General features: G+C 39.7%; 1 protein-coding gene across 1 annotated transcript in view; it reads left to right on the forward strand.

The window, feature by feature from the left end:
• Positions 1 to 14287, forward strand: part of LOC131577067 (uncharacterized) — a 50702-nt gene extending 36415 nt beyond the window's left edge. Inside the window, exons 4-11 of the mRNA XM_058834415.1 lie at positions 3703 to 3873; positions 6797 to 6858; positions 8103 to 8222; positions 8696 to 8783; positions 9918 to 10063; positions 10820 to 10914; positions 12543 to 12631; positions 13313 to 14287. Coding sequence (XP_058690398.1) covers positions 3703 to 3873; positions 6797 to 6858; positions 8103 to 8222; positions 8696 to 8783; positions 9918 to 10063; positions 10820 to 10914; positions 12543 to 12631; positions 13313 to 13323 — 782 coding nt within the window. The 3' untranslated portion in view covers positions 13324 to 14287. The remainder of the gene's footprint in view (positions 1 to 3702; positions 3874 to 6796; positions 6859 to 8102; positions 8223 to 8695; positions 8784 to 9917; positions 10064 to 10819; positions 10915 to 12542; positions 12632 to 13312) is intronic.
• The last annotated feature ends 4121 nt before the right edge of the window (positions 14288 to 18408 follow it).

Raw genomic sequence — 18408 nt, forward strand, 5'->3', positions numbered from 1 at the left:
TTTCTTTAAGATTTATTAATATAGTTTGGAATCTTCATAACGGACTCAAAATATTTATCAAGCCATGTAATCTGAGGCTGCACTGAATTACCTCCCTGAGATAAATGCAGATGATACACAGAAAAAACCCACACTTCTGTTCAGGCTAATAAAAAAGGATATGCTCTAATAATTGAGAAATTTTTATCATATGGAATATGAGAAAAGAATGTGGCTGATTATATCTCAAATTCCAGCGGGAAAACTGCCAAGAAAGTCTTTAAGAGCAATACATTTATTGACCATTCCATTTGTGTAACAGGAATGGAACTCCAGCTGAGCATCTGGGTTTTCAGTTTGTGCTGGACAGAAAATGAGAAAACTCCACCCATTTATAATGCAGGGCTGAGGAACAGAAAGGAACTATAGGGTTGTGAAGGTCACAATTTTGTGAAGGGAAAATATTTGGACATTTTAATTCAGGTCTCTGCTTTATCCAGTGGACAGGATGTCACCTAAGGTTGGTCTCTAAGATGAACCTGGAGGTTATCCACCACTTCAAAAACTTAAAATTAATTTTTAGAATGATAAATTTAGTTTAGCTTAATCCTAACCTGTGATAACAATTATTTTTTTCCTCCACTGGAGAAAAGCTTTTTTCTACCTCTAATTCTCTCTCTTCAACCACAAAGTAGAAAAATACCAGGAGTATTTAGATATCTGGGGATTGCCTCCCACATACAAAAATAACTTGGCAGAGTGGAGTTTCAGAGGCTTTTGTGGCATTTATTCTAAGTCAGGGTCACTGTGTGGCCAACAAGAGCAGAAGAATACTTTCAGAAGTTAATTTACTAATTTACTAAGATGAGAATCTAAGATAGGAAAATGGAAAGGTGTCTCTGTCTATTGAATATTGAGAGAATCTGGACACCCACATTGTGTTAGATATGTATCATTTGAATATGTAAAGATAGCTGAGAGGAATCTAAATTCTTTATATCAGTTATTAGTGCTTTTTGTTCTTGCTGTGATAGGCTCTGAGACCCTGTTTTGGGAACTCTGGAAGATGCTGTAGAAATAAGAATGAGCAGATGCTTTTCTTCCTAGGTATTGGATGGCTGGATACAAAATAAAAGAGGGGTACAGATAAATATGGATAAAAAATGAAGAAAATAAAACAAAACAGGTTTTATATCTATATAAGACAATATCTTATATTTAGATATTTAGCTAAATATCTAAAATCTAGCTTACTGCGCTGCAAAATGTTTTAGTCATCAAAATTGAGAAAATCCAGAAGAAACTGCAAATGTTTATTGATCACTTTCCCATAACAAAACCAAAATGTTGAAAATATACCAATTAACAGGTCAAACTCATCACCAGGTGCTGAAAGAGTCATGGTCAAGATCTGAAGAGTGGGTGAAAGATGAATGTCAGGACACAAAGAGGGGCTCTACATACCTGAAAAATGGAAAAAATCAGTAGCTTCTGACTGATCAGATGGAGCTGGCATGAGAATTTAGACAAGGAATTTTATTCTTAGTAGCAATGCCAGGCATAAAGAGTCACTATAAATGCCTGAGACTTAATGGGATTTGCTGGAGAAGCGAGGTTTACGTAATCAGCCATTTTGCAGGTGATGCAAACCTGAAAGGGGGGGATCCTACACCAGGTGGTCGAGCTGCTGTTCAGAGGGACCTCAACAGGCTGAGGAAATGATCTCTTGAGGTCCCTTCCAATCTGAGATGTTCTGTGATTCTGTGAACATAAACCATAGGAGCAGTTTATGAGGTGTCATGACAGAATATTGACAGAAATGTTAACGGGGATAGGCTGCTGTTCTGAGTCATTCTCCCGGGTTTATAGGCAGCTCTTACGCTTGAGTGGGGAGGTGATTCACAAGGTCTCGGTGTATATGAGGCAGAGAGATGACTGACACACACAACAAGGTGCAGTCTTTACCTTATGATCACCTACATTGAACCTTTTCATTTGGAATGGTTATAATGATTATGCTAATAACACTTGTTTTCTTGTACAGCAATTAGAGGTTCCCACTGTAATGTGCTGGACTGTCATATCTGTCAACAAATAAAATAAGACAAGTGTCACTTTGTTCCTCTCCAGTGTAAACAACATGAAAATCACACAACCTTAGAACAGGTTTGGTTGCACAGCATCTCTGAAGCTCACCCGGTCCAACACCATGTTCAGCCTCAAGTCTGTGTTGTAAAAGAGTCAATCCCTGTCTTTTCCCTTTCCAACACAGTAGCCCCTTGCTGGGCTTACTCTGTTAATGCCTTTCTTGAGGCATTCTACTGGGAGCTCTAAAACTGGGCATAGCAGTCCCAAAACCACTTCAGAATTGCTGAAAAGTGGGCTTAATCATTATTTTCAGCTTGTGCACAATGCAGTGGCTAATCCAGTGCAGTTTGTCCTTCGTGATGACTCTTGTGCAACTTCTCATAGAATCATTTACATTGGAAAAGACCTCTCAGATCATCCCTGCCCCTGGGGGCAGGGTTGGAAATAAGTGATCTCTAAGGCTTCCAACCCAAACCATTCAATGATCAAGTCCAACCCCTAATGAATTTTTTTAGAGCTGTTCCCTCGACAATTGGTGTCTCTCAGTCGTTTGCCTTCAGATCTTTTCTGTCAAATCATGGCTCCAGCTTTTTGAGATTCATGTGAATGATAGCCTTTTTATCCAGCATCTGGACTGCTCCCTGCAGTTTGGTGTCAACCCCAAACTTGCTGGCGGTGTGTTCCTCTCCATGTAATTACAAACCATCAAACCACCCCACTGCCCTTTCATCTGGCAGAGCCAGCAGCAGGGTGTTGCTTTCCCAGGTGTGGAAAGGAAAAGGTTTGTTCTGAAGGCACAACATGGGCACTCAGGGAGCAGCTGAGGGACCAGGAGGAGGGGAGATCTGAATTCAAACAGAAAGGCAGCAACATTTGATATAAAAGCAGACAGTGACAGCTTCTCTGGTCAGCAGTTGCTGGAGACTGAACGTGGACAGAAGCAGTCAGTGCACAGGCAAAAACCCTTCTGATCTGGCAGTGTTCCCATCCCATCTCACCCCACATACCAATACCAAAATAAATATGTGTTTTAATGTTAGAGAACATGATAATATTTTAATCTTTATCCAATATTGACTAAAAATATACATTACAGAAACACCTTTGTAGCTTTCTTTGGCTTTTACACTATAGGACCCGTGTGAAGAAGCCACAGCATGGACAGGAACTTGGCCCAAGACTTTTTAAACTCCCATGGAAAAATCAATGGGCAAGATTCCATCTCAGTTACAAAAATATCAGTCTCAAGGCATTGTTAATTATTACTATTACTATTACTATTACTATTACTATTACTATTACTATTACTATTACTATTACTATTACTATTACTTAATAATAATAATAATAATAATAATAATAATAATAATTTTAAAAAACAAGTCAGTAGACAGCTGAATTTATTTGCATTGCTGGAGATTAGGATCAAATGTTACTACAGCTGGATGTGCCAATCATTAAGCAGATCGTTGTACCTGGCATCCCCATTGACTGCAAATTTCACATTTAAGATGTAATACATCCAAAAATTATTTCAGAGTATTCCATCTCTTCCAGTACCAGAAGTAAGAGGAAATTAAAATGGAGCACAAGCAAACAATATCCTTTTTGGATGAATATACTCTTGAAAAATACACATTTCTATCTGGTTATTACGTGAATTTGGTAATACCTGTGACGTTGAATCACCTTGTCCTATCAGGAAACAGGAGAGCTATAAATCACCCTCCAGTGAAGAATTCCAGCCAATTCCACAACTACCTGGTGAAGAACAGAAAAAACTTCTGATCTTGGGGGAAACAACAGGTAGGATTCATCTTGATTCAGCTTAAATTATTGTGATTTTTTTTCTTGTATTGAAATACAGCCTATCATTAGAAGACTTACTGAAAAATTTAGGACAGCCACAGAAGAGGATCTTATTCAGTGAAAAATAAGGATTGTGTAGGCAATAGTATAACACAAGCTAAAACAAAAAGGTAGAGAAAACAGATGAACAATCAAAAATACAGGAAAAGCCACCTGTATCAAGAAAGCAGTGTCTCAGGAAATTATATGTACACAGAGAAAGGGACAGAGAGAGAGCAAAACACATTGAGTGGGGTATATATTCAGCTCAGTAAGTTCTATTGGTTCATGTTTCTATCACCACCTATTTTCAGAGTGAGGAAATTACCACCTTGTTTAATTGACTCTTTTCTGCAAAGTGGCTGCTAAGTAGCCTTTGTGCAATAATGCTGTACAAGTGCAATGACAGAAACTTTATTCTATTTCAGGTCTTTTTCAAGGATAAAAAAAAAATTAATTGGGATTTTTTTTTGTTTGTAGTGGTTATTCAATTAAATTAATAATTTAGGATACACCTTTTAATTTTTTATTTTAGAAGGAGAGATGGGAAAAACACATGAGTTTGCCAAACTCATATGAACTAGGGATGCTAAAGCACCATCTTTCAGTGGCAGATCCCGGTATACAGATGGATTTGCAGGAAAGTCAGTAAGACTTGGCACATGTCCTGATTTATGTTTGATTGAGGGGGAACAGAGGAGGGGGAGAGAGAGACTGATTTTAGGACCGGTGCCTAGAAATTAATGCAGAGCAATTAAATTTACATCTCATAAACTGTAAGCATTTGGTTGAAATCAGTGGGATTGCCAAAAGTATGTTAATATCTTGGAGTGGGAAACCCACTGGGTCTTAAAAAGCATTCCAATGGCATTTTGAAACTTGTATCATGTATTAAATTACCAATTATATTTAATTGTAAGTTAATTCATAGAAAATATTATAGTGAATGGATACTTTTCCCATGCCTCTAAGTTATCTTCTTCAGCTTGGTTTGCAAAATAGAAAGCTTCACAATTTAAGTGAAGAGTTATTTTTCCTTCAAAATGTGCTTTACGTGCAAAAAGGGTTGTTTTCTATTTGCATCTCATCATATTTTGTACTCAAAAGACATATTTTTGCTTGTAACTTGAGTACAGCTAAAAATAACCCAAATTCTATTTACTATCTAGTTAGAAATTTAGGGAAAAAACATATTTTTTCATGATATTGGGAGTATAACCTTTTGTTGTTAAACACCTAAGTCAGATAAAGTGCAAAGTTCTGTAATGGCTCTGAGAAATACATGTCAGAGAAGTTAATAAGAAAAAAATATTCTGTGATTCTAAAGCACTTCAAGGATGCACAGGTGATGTCAAAATTAAAAGTAAGGGACATAAAGCAATACTCAGAACAGGAGATGAGTGACTTATTCTGGTTATTTTCCCCTGGATCAACTAGATCTTCCCTCAAACACAAGTGCCTGGAGTAAGCCATCCTATTTTGAATGCTGTGAGAGTTTAATTGGACAGATGTGACCAGTCTTTCCAGTTTTTTGGCCTCTGACCTCCAGCTGTCCATAGTCACAGTCCACGGGCTCTGTTGTTTAGCAGAGCTGGAGCAGCGTGCCTGCCTAAGGCTGGGCACTGTGGGTCACCCCCAGAGCAAGGTAAGAGGCTGATGAAGAACTGGGGCCTTGCTGTAACACCTGGTAAAGAATAGTTTTCCTTAATCACGTGTTCTCCACAAGTACCAGTGTTCTCCAGAGCACACTGTGTTTTATATAAACTGGTTGCCTCGAGGCAAAGAGGATATGAAAGGATCAGCAAACCCTACTGGCCTCTCCCCAAGAATAATTTAAAACTAAAATCAGCAGCCCCTCAAAACCAAACAAGTTAAGCTAATAATACACCTCTGTGGTAACATGCTCATAAATTCCCTTGGAGTGGGAGGCTGGGAAAATTGCCAGAGCAAGTAAATTCCACTCTAGTCACCTGCTTGCCTGCCAGGGGTAGGTGAGCAGAAACAAGCTGAATGCAACTCGTGTGGTAGATTGAAGATACCTGAACTTTGCAGTGACCTCCTGGGTCACTGGAGTGGTGCTTTGAGCCTCCCAGGCAAGTGGAGTCTTGGAGTCCAGGGCCTGGTGGATGCTCCTTCAATTGGAATCAGATATTTGTAGAATCACCTGAGTTGGATGGGACCCACCAGGAGCATCAAAGTCCCACTCCTGGCCCTGCAGAGGAAATACCAAGAATCACAGTGTTAGAGAAAACTAATTTCTGTTGTCATTTCTTATTACTTGTAATATAACCAAGACTTGTCTTGAAACAGATAATACCAAAAAAAGCTTCCTGAAACAGGTCTTTCCCAGTTCTGCCCCAGCTCACATGCAAGATTTCACAGTGCTGGTCATTAATCTTTCAGTGGGTTCTGAATCCTGATTCCTACACCCAACTGTAGAGATCACATGGACTCAGTGTCTGATGCCCCTTTCAACCAAAGCACTCCAGTCAGAGCAGACAAAGGGGAGCAGGGGAATTTTCAGACTTACCCAGACACAGGAACAAGCTAAGAGCAGCATCCCATCCCACCCTGCAGTTTGAAAATGAGCAATAGTCTTCCTGTGGGAAGGGCAGCAAAAATACCTGTGAATACCTGTGGAGATATTCCATCAGCTACATCAGGAAGTATGAGATGTTAAAAGCAGTTGGTTCATAGAAATTTGGAAATTAAGAGGAGAAATTAATTTCATTATTCTAGTGCTAAAAGTGGATGGGAAGGAAGGAAGGAAGGAAGGAAGTTGAGCAAAAGCCAGCAAACACATAGAAGAAAAATGTATTTTGTATTCAGAGAAAAGAAAACTCTGTAAAAATAAATTAATTCCTCATTCTCACCTTTTCAGAGATGATTCTGGCAGTGGTGTTCCTGTGTTTCACAGCTGTGCTGCCTCCCTCCACTGGACAGGTAGAATACATTTCTCTTGTTTGTAAAATTTGGGTGGGTCCTGAGGCACCTGTAGACCCACAGAATATGGTTTTTCCTCTGCACACCAAACACATGCAGGAAGAGTCTGATGAGGTATTTCGGATCTGGAAAGCGTTTACCCTTGAAGTATTAGATATTTAGGATCTGGAAAGCATTTATCCTTGAAGTCTGCTTAATTTCAAAGCAGTTGTCTAGTTCCACATTTGCACAAAATAAACATCTAAAAGTTTCAGCATTACTCATAAGTTGGGTCAGAGATAAATGTATTTTCCAGAAGTTTCCATACACAAATCCAGTAATCAGAACCTCCTAAACATCCAACACTTTTCCCTTTAATTCCATACAGGTTTACAGATATAATTTTCTTACCTCTCTCCCTTTCTCTCCTTACAGGTCCTGAGGTATTGCCTATCCCTTTGCTCAGAGTCCCATCTGCTCCGCCCATATCCCTGATTTCCCTCAAACAGCTAAATTAACACCCCAAATGCACACACAGAGTGGTTCCTCCCAACCCAAACTTAGCCTGAAATCTGTAGTTTGCTACTTCTGCATCAGAAACACTGGATGTGACCAATGCCTTGCCTGCATTTCCCCCCAATTCTTCAATTTATTCTCTCAGTGCTACAGTCTAGACTAGTTGGGAATGGATATAAAGAGCAGGCTGAGTTCCTCACATGGCTATTTTTTAATTAGAGAATATATGAAAAGCATGAGAAATTTTATCAGTTATGACAGAATTGGAAAAAATATATGGCATGAAAGATATAAACATTTCTGCTCAATGAGATATCCTGATGAAGTACCACAAGAGGCCTGAGGTGATCCTGTTATTAAACAGATTTCTTCAGTAGAAAAACATGGATAGGGATGTTCAAAACTAGAAAAGAAACACATCATAAACACAAGTCATACCTGCAGATGATTTTTAGATCCTCTTTCCACAAAACCTCATTAGGAAATTATAATATTGGTAAATAAGTCTGGTTGTGTTGCCTAACTGCTAAACTCTACACCCTGGAACCACTGAAATGCTGCTCCACATGGACACACCCCTGGAGACAGGAGACAAAGCAGACCACAGTCCTCCTTCCCCCCCATGTATTATCTCCTTAGCTGATAATAAAATTTTGGTATTTTAATATTTCCTACACAGGATGCAGGATTTAGTTACATTCAAATAAAACAGAAATACATCTTCTTTTGTGTTTTTTTTTTCAATTTAGGAAGCTGAAGCTCTCAGTGCTCTGTCAAGCAGCAGAGCAGAGCAGCAAAAGCTGATTGTTGACAGACATAATGCCCTCAGGAGAGGAGTAAAACCAACTGCCAGCAACATGATGAAGATGGTAAGTTGTGTGCTGTAAATCTATTTTTAATGAGTAGTGGGCTCTGTGAGAGAGACAAGACTGTATGCAGGGTCAGATTATTTTATTTAGCCACAGATTCCTTCTCCAGACCTTTCCTAAGGACTGAGCACAATCAGCACCAAGAGAAACATAAGGCTGGGCAGGTGGAAGAAACAAATTCTGAAAATTTGGTGGTATATCAACAGCAATGTCTCTTTGGAAGTAAAATTAGAAGGAGAAGAAAGATCCATAGCATAATTAATTTCTTTCTGATGCATTCTTCATCAGGCTTCACAGTTTCTATTCCCTTGGTGCACAGTAATTTTGCTCCTACCTACCTCTCCCCTGAAAAAAATAAGATGAAAAGGATTTTGCATTTCACTTTTTTCCTATTTAAATGTAATTTCTAAATGTTATTCCTTCATGAGGGGTTATTCATAGGTATGTGACAGATATTTTCTTCTTCCATTAAGGAATGGTGTCCTCCAGCTGCAGAGAATGCCCAAAATTGGGCCAATCAATGTACTTTAAGGCACAGTCCCCCTAATCTGAGGAGAACCAGTAAGTGAAGCATGAGTGGAACTGAGCAGTATCACACATTATTGATGTGACCAGTTTGAGGTTTTGCTTTCTGGGGGGAAATAAGATGCAATTTTAATTCCATATTGATTTTTTTTTTTTTTTTTGTCATATTACAAAGGGAAATTTCTAGGCAGAAATTTGCCCAGTGAGTGAGAAAAGTTCAATCCTATTTTCATCCCAGTTTTACATAGCTATATCCCATTATCCATAGCAGATAAAAATACTATATCACAATGATAAATATTCTCCTAAAACACCCACCAGAAGAAAGCAAATCCAGAGATCTAGAGCCAGTTTAGTGCAGAAACCAGTTTACATGTGCTGGTTTGAAATGTCTGGGAAGAAAGGGGCAAAAGTGTAAAACTGGCTGGTGGTGCTAAGCACAGCATCTCAGACCAGACTTAGAGTTTTCAAATCATCTGGAAAATTGCAATCTAAAACTGTCTTTGAGGTTCAGATTAACTTCAGTCAGTCACTGGATATTGAATTTACATCTGTACCATGTTAACAGCCCAATGTGCTGTTGACTGACTTTTGCCCACACCATGCCTAAGATGTGGACAGACCTGTCAATGTTTTCTCCTAAAATCCAAATTCTATGTTTTTTTCCAGGGTGAATCCCATTTGAGGACCAAAGCAGTGGGGTTAGACCTGAATAAAGGCAGTAGATAAGGGCAGTATAAACTTCTTGTGTTCCAGGAGTAAAATTTGGATTATTGGGCTTTTCCCAAGATTACTGGGCCATGACCTGGGTAATGATTATTACTTATTATTTGGACATATGATTATTTGGAAGTTGACAACTTCCAAATAGCAAAATTACAGTCATGAATCTGGGATGCAGCAGTGCAGGTGTTCCTTCAGTCATACAGAATGTCTGCCAAGAACCAGCCACCAGCCAAACCAGCCATGCTGCAACCTGGTCAAGTGACACCTTCAGTATTTATAAAGGGTGATGTCACCCAGCTGGAATAAAAAAACAAACATCTTGATTCCCCATTTAGGATGAGAATTTCTGTGGAAATCATCCCACCTTCTGCTGGTTTGTTTTGTTGGAGTTTTTCTCTCTGTGTGTATTTCTCCATGCACTTCTCAGCACCATTCTTTTTTCAGATGTACTTTGTGGTGAAAATCTCTTCATGTCCTCTGCCCCGTTCTCATGGGAAGATGTTCTTCAGGCCTGGTACAATGAGAAGAAAAATTTTGAATATGGAATTGGGGCAAAAACAAAAGGTGCTATGATTGGCCATTACACTCAGGTAGATGTATTTTAGATATATATATATATTTCAGGCTGAAGGAATAAATGTTAGCTAAGCAAGTTTTACCCTCTCAACTTTAATAGAAATAAATAAAATGGAGACATGAGAGTTATTCCAATAAAACATTTATGAAAACTTTCAAAGGAACAGAATTAGAATGAAAATAATAGGTAAAGTAACAATATTAAAATGAAAATAATAGTCTAAGTGTATGTAGGAGTAATGAGTAAAGATACTGATATTTCAAGACTTCAGGAAGTAACAACCTATTTTTTATTTGTTAAACTAATTTGTTTAACATCTGAAAATTGCCCAGACGCTGAAAAAACAGGGTTATTAAAGTATCAGCAAGGAAATAAAAGTAGTTTTGTTGCAGTCAACAGAGTTCTTTTGACTCAGAGGAGTTGGACAATGACTTGTCCTAAACTTCTACGGTACCTGCACAAAGCACAGGATACAAAATTTTACATCATCATTCCTACATTAACAGTTTCAATTGAATGAAGAGATAAATATAAAATCAAAGGTTTTATAAACATATGTCTTGAATTAATATTGTTATAGCCCCAATATTCTTTGGTTGAATAGGGGTGAAAACAGATTTTCGGTAAAATGGCGCTCATATTTTTACTATAAAAGGTAAATAAAGTGACTTAACGTCATTGCAAACATTTCTGTGATGCATATTGTACTTAAATTATTTTCAAATATATGTTTTTCATACTCACATGATTTTTATTCTTATGCCTACAGATGGTTTGGCACAATTCCTATAAAATTGGATGTGGTTTTTCTTTCTGCAGCAACACTACGTACAGTTACTTTTACGTCTGCCAGTACTGCCCTGCGTACGTATTGATTCTGATTTTGGTTCTTCTTACATTATCAAAATTAGTCAGGACTTGGTGATATTTGTAACAGGGCACATCACCAATATCTGAGAAAGAGGTTTGAAGCCTGTATTAGGAATATGAAAAGACAGAAACTTACTCATGAAAAGAGTTGTCACACAAAAAAATGCATAAAACACACAAAAGGGACACTGATTTTTAGATTAAATGTCACTTGCCTAAAAATCCTAATTTTCATAACAGTTAATTAGAAATAAATATTTTGCACTTTCTACTTGAAATCTCAGTTCAGAAAGGCATACCAATATGTACAGTACAGTGAAGACTATAATTAATACCAAAAAACTTTAACAGGAATGTTAAGGTAAAGTGATGATTTCAAATAGTGCTTAAAATTAATTTCCACATTCACAGTATCTTGTTGTGAGTTGACCTTGGCTGACCATCAGTAGCTCACCCAGACTCTCTGAGTCCTCCTCAACAGCACAGAGTAATTAAAAAATATAGCAAAAAGTTCATGAGTCAGGATGAGGTCAGGGGAGTTCAGTCACCAGTTACTGTCATGGAAAAAAAAGGTTCAGACTGGGAAGATTAACTTTATTTATCACTAACCAAATCAGACTAGGATAATAAGAAGTAAAACCAAATCTAAAGCACCTTCTAGTAGCCCCTGCCTTCTTTCCAAGCTCAGCTTGACTCCCAATTTTCTCTACCTCCTCCCACTCAGCAGCACAATGGGATGGAACTGGGGCTCTGGTCAGTTCATCTCATGCCATTTCTGCCAGTCCTTCCTCCCCATGCTCTTCCCCCGCTCCCTTGTGGGGTCCTGCTCACAGAGGACAGTTCTCCATGAAGTTCAGTTTGGTCCTTCCCACAGGGTGCAGTTCTTCCTAAACTCCTCCAGCATGGATTCCCTCCGTGCTTCCATTCCTTCAGGATCGGACAGCTGCAACACGTGTCCTCCACAGGGTCACAAGTGCAGTCAGGAGCCTGATCCAGTGAGGGCTTCCCATGGGATCACAGCCTCCTTCAGGCATCCTCCTGCTCCAGTGTGGCTCCGCCACAGGTTGCAGGTGGATCTTTCCATCCCCATGGACATCCATGGGCTGCAGGGGCACAGCTGCCTCTCCATGGGCTGCACCAGGGAATCTCAGCTCCAGTGCCTGGGGGACCTCCTGCCTCTCCTTCTGCACTGATCTGGGTGTCTGCAGAGTGGTTTCTCTCATATGTTCTCACTCCTTTCTTCTGGCTGTTGTTGCATGCAGAATTTACCCTCCCTTGAATGTGTTATTACAGAACCACTCTCACCATCACATGGGTCCAACCTGGAGCTGGCCAACATTGGCCCTGTGTGGAATAGAGACAGCCTCTGGTGTCTTCTGAGAAAAGCCAGCCCTCCAAATTCCTCCCCCTCCAAATTCCTCCCCCTCCCTGCCCACTGCCAAAGCATTTCCAAATAAACCCAGCACACAGGTGAAAATTGATTGGCATATAACCAGAGTGTAAATGTAACAGTAAGTTGCATAAGTAACTGAGTGTAAATCTAAACATCTTTATAACTTAGTTTTCCTCTCAGATATGGTGTAGTGACTTCATAGCTGATGTTGGCAAAATTGATGTTTCAGGGGAAATCTAATAAGTTCAATGAAGACACCCTACAAGGAAGGAGAGCCCTGCGGGGATTGCCCCAATGCTTGTGAGGATGGATTATGCAGTAAGTTCCAGGCATTTTAATTGTGACCTGGGTAAAGTGATATTTAAAAAAAAAACCCTAAACAACAATTAATTTATGCAAATGGATTTTTTTTAAAAAATATTTGCTGAAATACTAGGCCAGAATCACTATCACGAAATCTCATTTCTTCTTTACCTGTGTGAGATAACACTTTTCCATGATCGGGAGAGATCAATCTCATCCTTGAACCAAAGAAATTCTAGGGAAGGAGGGGACTTCTTTACCTTTTTTTTCCTTCTTCATCCTCTTAACAATAGTGGCAGATCAAATGGAAGTAGAAACACACTTGATAAGAGCAAGTGGCAAACCTGAGCTTTTAGAATTCCAATAGGAAATAGAAACATATGGGCTGACATCAACAATGCAAGAATTACTTCCTGTCTTCTGTTATGGAATTAACCAAATTCTCACCACAAGCTTTAGCATAAAGAAAGAGAGATTTAGAACTCCTTTATGGTTAAGTGAGAAGTTTCCTTGAGAGAGCCATGTATTTTCTAGGTGTGTCTAAATTAGTGGTTCGGATGCTGCTGGGGAGTAAATGGCAACAGAGAGGAAAACATTAGAGAGAAAATAATGTTGATGAATAATTATTCTGAAAGAAGATGTTGTGGGTTTTCACTTCCCACTCATGATTGATTTTGTGTTTCAAATCATTTTCAGCCAACCCTTGAAAGCTTGAAGATGCTTTTTTCCAAGACTCCTGGCAAAGTGTCCAGGATGTACCCAGAGCTTTGTCAAGGCCACTTCTCTGCTCTTGTCAATTCAAAACTGGAATAAAATAACAGGCTCAATTTTTACCTTCCTGGACATCCATCTCCTTAATGAATTCTTCCACAAACATTGATTTCATCCTGCCTCTCTAACATGTGCAGAAGGACTGACTTGAGTACAGTGACTCACACAAGAAAAATCTGTAGGATGATGTATATATTCTATTTATATAGTGGTCCAGAATATGGTAGAAATCTTAATTTAAACTTGTTGTTTGATTGCCAGATATATTTAATTATTAGCTTTTCTCATCTTTCTTTTCCCAAAATGTTATTTAATAAACATTTTTTAAAGGTCTGTGGTTCCATATGTTTATTATGTTCTTGGCATAGTGGATAGTGCTTGGTCATGTAACTACTTTTAACTTGATTGAAAATTTAAACTATTGTACTGTTAACAGGACCACAAGATAAACAGGACTGCTTGAAATATATAATTCTTAAAAGAAATTAGGAGGGCAGAACAGTTTCCTCTAGATCTATTCTGGTTTAGAATCTGTTGCTGACATATGTTCTACTGTAAAATGCTCAGTTGTGAAAAAACACAAAAAATACCCCAAAGAAACAAACCAAATGTAGTTAATTTAAATTAAGACTCCTGTTTGTAGTGCAAGATTGCATTTAAATACAGGTAACTAAACCTGCCTTGTAAAGAAAAAGGAGTGTCTGAGAAAAAGGCTTAATTCACAACAACAGATAATCAAAAGGGGGAAGGTCCCTGCATTTGGAAACTTTGTTTTTCATAACAAGTAGACACGTGTTCCAAAATTTTTTAGTATCTTCTTTTGCTGTATCAGTCTCTAAATTAATCATTCTTCACTGACCAGTTCATCATAACTTTCATTCTTTCTTATTACCAAGAAATAAAATTCTCTAAACTTCACCATCATTGTGACTTTATTAGCATTAAGTGTTGAAGGGAGCCTAAATATTTATCAGCATGAGCAGAAACAGGTCTTGTGAGAAGATTTCCTAGGCAAAAACAGAAGTCAGATGAGCAGCCCTCCATCCCTTCCAGACTCCATTTAAGAGAGAAATAACAAATAGCATAAATAATCTGCAATCCCAACTCTGTGGCCTTTGGGAAACAGGTGTTCTTCTGTGCAGTCAACAATGGGGCTAAATTTTCTTTCAGACTCACCTTAAAAGGTTTGCACATTCCAGTCCCCTTTCAGTAAGGAAGTTGCTGTCATAATTAAGATTTCAAGTCCCAGAGTCCTTTGCACAGAATAATTTCATCATACACTTCTGCCTCCTTCATTCCAGTGGCATTTCTTCTAGTGTGAAAGACACGTATTAAGTTAAATGTTCAATTTCACAACTCAAAGTGAGTTATTTAGGTTGTTTTTTTCTTCTTGCTCATCTCCACCACTTTTCCATGGCACACTGCCCTCTCAGCTGGAGACAACTCTAAAAGAAGATTAAACAATGCCAGGGCATAGGTGTGAGTGCTGGAACTTGACTTACTACGCCCTGAAATAATTAACACAGGTCTAAGTAAGAATTATTATATTGGAATTGTTAATCAGTGTTATCAATAAGGAAGTGGGCAGAACCATTACCCTCACTCATGAAAAACTCCTTTATCTCAAGAAGTGGTTTGAGAAATCATAGAATCATTAAGGCTGGAGAAGACCTCTAAGATCATTGAGCCCAAAAATTTACATATCATTACCAGGTCCACCACTAAACCATGCCCCTAAGAACCAGAGGTGGATATTTCTTGAACACTTACAGGGATGCTGATTCCAACACCTCCCTGGGCAGCCTGTTCCAATGCTTGACAACCCTTCTATGAAGAAATTTTTTGCCAATATCCAATCTAAACCTCCCTTGGCACAGCTTGAAGCCATTTCCTCTTGTCCTCTTGTTTGTTACCTGGGAGCAGAGACCGGCCCCATGTGACTACAGTCTCTTTATAGGGAGTTGTAAAGAGTGAGAAGGTCCCCCCTGAGCCTTCTTTTCTCCAATCTGAGCCCCCCCAGCTCCCTCATCTGCTCCTCATCAGAGCTGTGCTCCAGACCCTTTCCCAGGTCTCTTCCCTTCTCTGGATGTGCTCCAGCCCCTCAGTGTCCTTCCTGTAGTGATTTCTGTTACCTTCCACTGCAACCTGAACCAAAAGAACTCATTTCTCAGTCACTCATAAGAGGAAAAAAGTGTAATAAGGTAAAAATCAATCATCACACATCTTACTCAGGGCATAAAGGTCAATAAGCTTAATTTAGATCTCCAGGAAGATAACGGAAAAAAAATGTTACTTGTCATTTTGTAACCAGTAGAGTATTAAAAATCAGCATGGATCCTTCATGAACTGATCTTGTCAAAACAAGCTCTCTTCAGTGAGTCACTCAGATGATGATGTGATGATGAAGATGTGGTGATGCCTTCAGTAACAAAGTCGGGAGATGTGGTTCAGATGAAAGTACTAAAACACGGCACATCCACACAGCTGAGCACACACATCCACGGATGATCCTGAGCTGGAGGAGGAGACAGAGACCTCTGGCACCTCGGGGTCCTGGTGGATGATAAGATGTCCTTGACCCAGGAGTGTGCCCTGTGAGCAAGAAGACCTGTGAGGCACATCTGGAGTGCTGGGTCCAGTTCTGGGCTCCTCAGGACAAGAGAGACCTGGAGCTCCTGGAATGGGTCCAGTGCCCAGTGACAAAGATGATGGAGGGACTGGAGCATCTCCCTGCCCAGGAAAGGCTGAGGGAGCTGGGGCTGTTCAGCCTCGAGAGGAGAGAGATCCTGAGAGGGAACCTCATCCCTGGCTGTCCCTGTGAGCAGGGAGGGCTCAGAGCAGGGCCCAGGCTCTGCTCCATGGGGATCCAGCAATGGCACCAGAGGAACGGGCAGGGATTGATCCCAGCAAGTTCCACCTGAAGAGGAGGAAGAACTTCCCAGTGCAGTGACCGAGCCCTGAGCAGATTGTCCAGAGTGGGTATGGAGTCTCCTCACTGGGGGTATTCCAGAAATGTCTGGAAACACAATCTTGTGCCATGTGCTTTAAAACCACATGCCCAGCTATTGTTTCTAGGGCACGATAAATATTTAGTGACTGACTATGATACCAAAGGGCCATGTTGCAATCAGGCAGTGCTGGTAAAAGACTTAAAAGCCATTATAATATACACTTCCTAACATGTTGCACGGCAGTTTGCCTTGTCCCTGATGGCTCCAGTCATCACTGGAAATCAGGCTTTCCTCCTAGCACATCCTGCTCCTGTTTCCTTCCACCTTTCAAAGAGAAACCCTTGATACTCTGCCTGCCTTTAACAAGGATCCAGAACAAACAAGGAGATGCCATGGGAAGGCCTGTGCAAAGGGATTAGTTCCCATTCCTCCTTCTCACCTGCTCCTGAGGGAGCTCCTTGCAGAGAGCTGGCTGCTTTGGGACAGGGCCTGAACAATGTCCCACATGAACCTCCTGGTTCATTGTGGGAAAATACACAAGATAGGATAGGATAGGATAGGATAGGATAGGATAGGATAGGATAGGATAGGATAGGATAGGATAGGATAGGATAGGATAGGATAAATTCAGTTAGAGAGGGGACCTATCTAGTGCAACATTCTGACCAAAGATTTGTTTGGAATAAGTTCGTCTCTAAGTGCAAGAATCATCTCACTTGTGGAGTGGTTTAACAGGAACATGGTGATGTGGACAGTTCAGCCAAGGCAGTGTCCTGTCCCTTGCCATTACAAAGAGAATGTCCCTTAATGGCAGTTGGAAAAATCTTGTGGCAGGCAGAGCCGAGTTTGTTCCTTCTCCAGATTTGATGTCCTTTACAATGACCTTAAAAAAATAAGACTGTTGCACTTGAAATATTGTCAGATAGGCAGAAAGGTGCTGCCTTTTCTACTTGTATGGAGATAATCCTTATTGATTTTCTCTACAACATTTAGCCATAGATAAGCTTTTTAGACAAGTGTTATACAGTGAAGAAATGAACACTGTACTAATTCTAATTGGGCCATTTTCAGGTGGATTTCCTGTCTTTGTGTCACTGTCCATCTGTTCTGCTGTATCAGATTGCTGAACAGGTAAGAAAGACAAAAATTAAAGAAAACAGAAATAATCTATAGATAGTTTGATGTGTTTGTAGTTTATCATTTTATCATTTTGTAGCTGGAAAAGAAAACTTCATGTCTATACTCAGGAGATGCATGTTGAGATCATAGAGGGGCCTGAGAACATCTGTGTCCTAGCTGATACAAGAAATGCTCCAGAACCTGATGTTTTGCACCCTGAAATCCAGGTGTGCCACCCACAATCCTCTGTTTGGCACCCAGGCTGCCCACAGAGTGACTCACAGGAGAGGGAAGTGTCTCCAAATTAGATGCTAATTGCAACAAATGACTGAGTAAAAAAGTGACCTATTTCAATTTAATAAGAATCAAAGTTTTAATCCTCTTCCTCCTTCCATGCTGGGGTATACACAAGGGTTAAAGATTTCCCTAGGCATGGCAGAGTGCTATTAGAGGCAGTTAGGACCACACATTTGTATTTAAGCAGCTGTATTTCTCCCTGAGCTGTCAGTAGGGAGCCTTTAATCTCAGTCTCAGCCTGTCCACAAACCAGCACTTGCTGTAGTATGTTAATAAAAACTCTCTTACTTTCTCAGCTTAAAGTGTTTATTAATCTGTCTATAATACATTTGGCCATTGTTTGCTGGGATTATAATTTAGTATCAAAAAATTGCTGTCAATTTTGCCATAAATTTTGCTGTTAATGCTGTTCTGACCTCATTGTGGAAGTGAAGTTACCTGAGGTGGGTTACACAGGTTGGAAGATCATCCCCAGTGCCACCACTACATTTCCTCCTTACTGAATTGATCTCACTTCCTAACCTGGCAGAAAATGATGCACAGCCTGGCTGGCACTGAGACAGCCAGCCACAGAAATAATTCAGGACAAGGCAGGACAAAAGGAAATGTTGTCAAGTTTTGCCAGTGTAGGTTTAGATTAGATATTGGGAAAAA

This window comes from Poecile atricapillus, chromosome 3 (assembly GCF_030490865.1).
Source record: "Poecile atricapillus isolate bPoeAtr1 chromosome 3, bPoeAtr1.hap1, whole genome shotgun sequence".
Taxonomy (NCBI): Eukaryota; Metazoa; Chordata; class Aves; order Passeriformes; family Paridae; genus Poecile; species Poecile atricapillus.